Source organism: Sphaeroforma arctica (assembly GCF_001186125.1).
Source record: "Sphaeroforma arctica JP610 unplaced genomic scaffold supercont1.1543, whole genome shotgun sequence".
In the NCBI taxonomy this organism is placed as follows: Eukaryota; class Ichthyosporea; order Ichthyophonida; genus Sphaeroforma; species Sphaeroforma arctica.
In genome coordinates, this window is record NW_014039015.1 from 2429 (window position 1) to 4466 (window position 2038).

The 2038-nt window shown below is 48.4% G+C and overlaps 1 protein-coding gene across 1 annotated transcript; it reads left to right on the plus strand.

The window, feature by feature from the left end:
* Positions 1–750: 750 nt before the first annotated feature.
* SARC_11136 (hypothetical protein) lies at positions 751–1470 on the plus strand (the record flags this gene model as incomplete). The annotated part of the gene is made up of 2 exons (XM_014294785.1): positions 751–900; positions 1219–1470. 2 exons carry the CDS (start codon positions 751–753, stop codon positions 1468–1470), a joined length of 402 nt encoding a protein of 133 aa, XP_014150260.1.
* Positions 1471–2038: the final 568 nt, after the last annotated feature.

Sequence of the window (2038 nt, forward strand, 5' to 3'; positions counted from 1 at the left end):
GTGCTGCGTGTAAGTTTGTGGATGTATGGGTGGCTGTATAAATGATGGGTGCGTGTGCTGTGTGTAAGTTTGTGGGTGTATGGGTGGCTGTATGAATGATGGGTGCGTGTGCTGTGTGTAAGTTTGTGGATGTATGGGTTGCTGTATGAATGATGGGTGCGTGTGCTGTGTGTAGCTTTGTGGATGTATGGGTGTGTGTGCTGTGTGTAAGTTTGTGGATGTATGGGTAGCTGTATGAATGAGAGAGGGCGCACTTTTGCGGGATATGGACTGCAAAGATAGGGATGTGTGCCCGTGGACAGTTATTTAAATGAAAGTGTACCTTTGCCCCATTCGAAACGAAGACATAAATGAGGGGGTCTGTGAATGGAAACTCCTGGGAAGTTCAAATTGAGTGCGAAAAATAAGGGTGTATGCATATACGTACACAAACAAGGTGTACGTGTCTGAGTGTAAGCTGCAGCCCTGTAATTACAGCCAGAGCGATTGCCGCTACTTCTGGTATTTGAAAATGATGTATTGGGTGGCTGTGTGTATTGTGTGAACTTGAACCAATATACTACTGGCGAAACCAAAACCTTCACTACAACGTTTGGGACAAGCTCAATGGTGTGCAATCAGTAAATCTCTGGTCTTCATAGGTGCAAAACTCTCCTGCGGAAAGTGTACGACAATACGATAGACTACCGACAACGCCCGGCAGCCGAGTGTAGATGGCACGGGCTGTCAGCAAAGCAAGGACAAACTAAGATGCAAGCGAAGATATCAGACTATCTCACGAAGAAACTACCGGAAAAACAAGTGCAGGTATCGGCACCGCTCCTCATGAGATATCCGGTGAAGGGCGGCATGCGACAGTTGGTGGCTGATGATATAGAGGGCAAGCAAGTGATGTCGGTGGTAAGTATCTTCCACAACCGCTCACGATGAATTCTGCTATGCAACTGCTCGTTGGTTAGACTACAACTCTGCGCAAGTGTTGGCGGCGGTACCCAGCCCTGTACTTGCTGACAGAACCCTTGAAAACCTAAACATCATATTAACCAACCCTAAAAACCCAACCGCAATGCAGAAATTAACGATGCGCGAGTTTCGCTGGAGATCCCCAGATACCTACTTACTCGCACAACACTAAAACCTTGACACCCAAAAATCCAGACACCCTAAAACCCTGACATCCTGAAACCCTGACACTCTAAACTCGCACCCACAATACAGAAAACAACTCTGCGCGAGTTCTGCCGGAGTTTCCCTGACACGTACTTGCTGGCACCGCCGCACGTGCCCGCCCCCTCCGTCACTCCGGCGTACTGCAAACGGCTGTTGAATTCGGTGGAGGACGGTATCCCATTCATCGGAGCCTTTGAGGTGTTTGAGATTCGGGACATGCGCGATCGAAACAACACGTCCACAAAGCACTACATTATTGATGGTAAGGGGTTTAGGGTTTTAGAGGCACTACATGATTGATGGTAAGGGGTTCAGGGTTTTAGAGGCACTACATGATTGATGGTAAGCTGCGGTGTGTATCTAGCTTAGCCAGTGCGAAATCCACCGACTATTCACTGTATGGCCGAGGGTACGTCTCATGCAACTGTGCTGTTTGTATCAGGGTTGGTATTGTTTGCACTTCCTCTAGACCATGGTTCGCCAGGGAAACGAACACTCTGTGTGGTGTATATGCCATTCGAATCTTCTTGGCAATCTGTCGGTGCTGCCGTTCCCTATATGAGCGCGCGAACGGACTACATCATGTCAGTGGAGTGTTGAAGTGTGCACTGTTTGCGACTTTTACTATATGTGCTTATGGCACCTACTGTGCATCGTGGTCCCATATGCGTAGCTGTGAAGGGGCCACATACGAACACTCGTATATGTACATGTGTGTGTGTGTATGTGTGTGTGTCTGTACGTGTATGTGTGCGTGTGTGTGTATGTGTGCGTGTGTGTGTATGTGTGCGTGTCTGTGCGTGTCTGTGTATGTGTGCGTGTCTGTACGTGTATGTGTGTGTGTGCGTGCGTGTGTGTATGCGTTGTA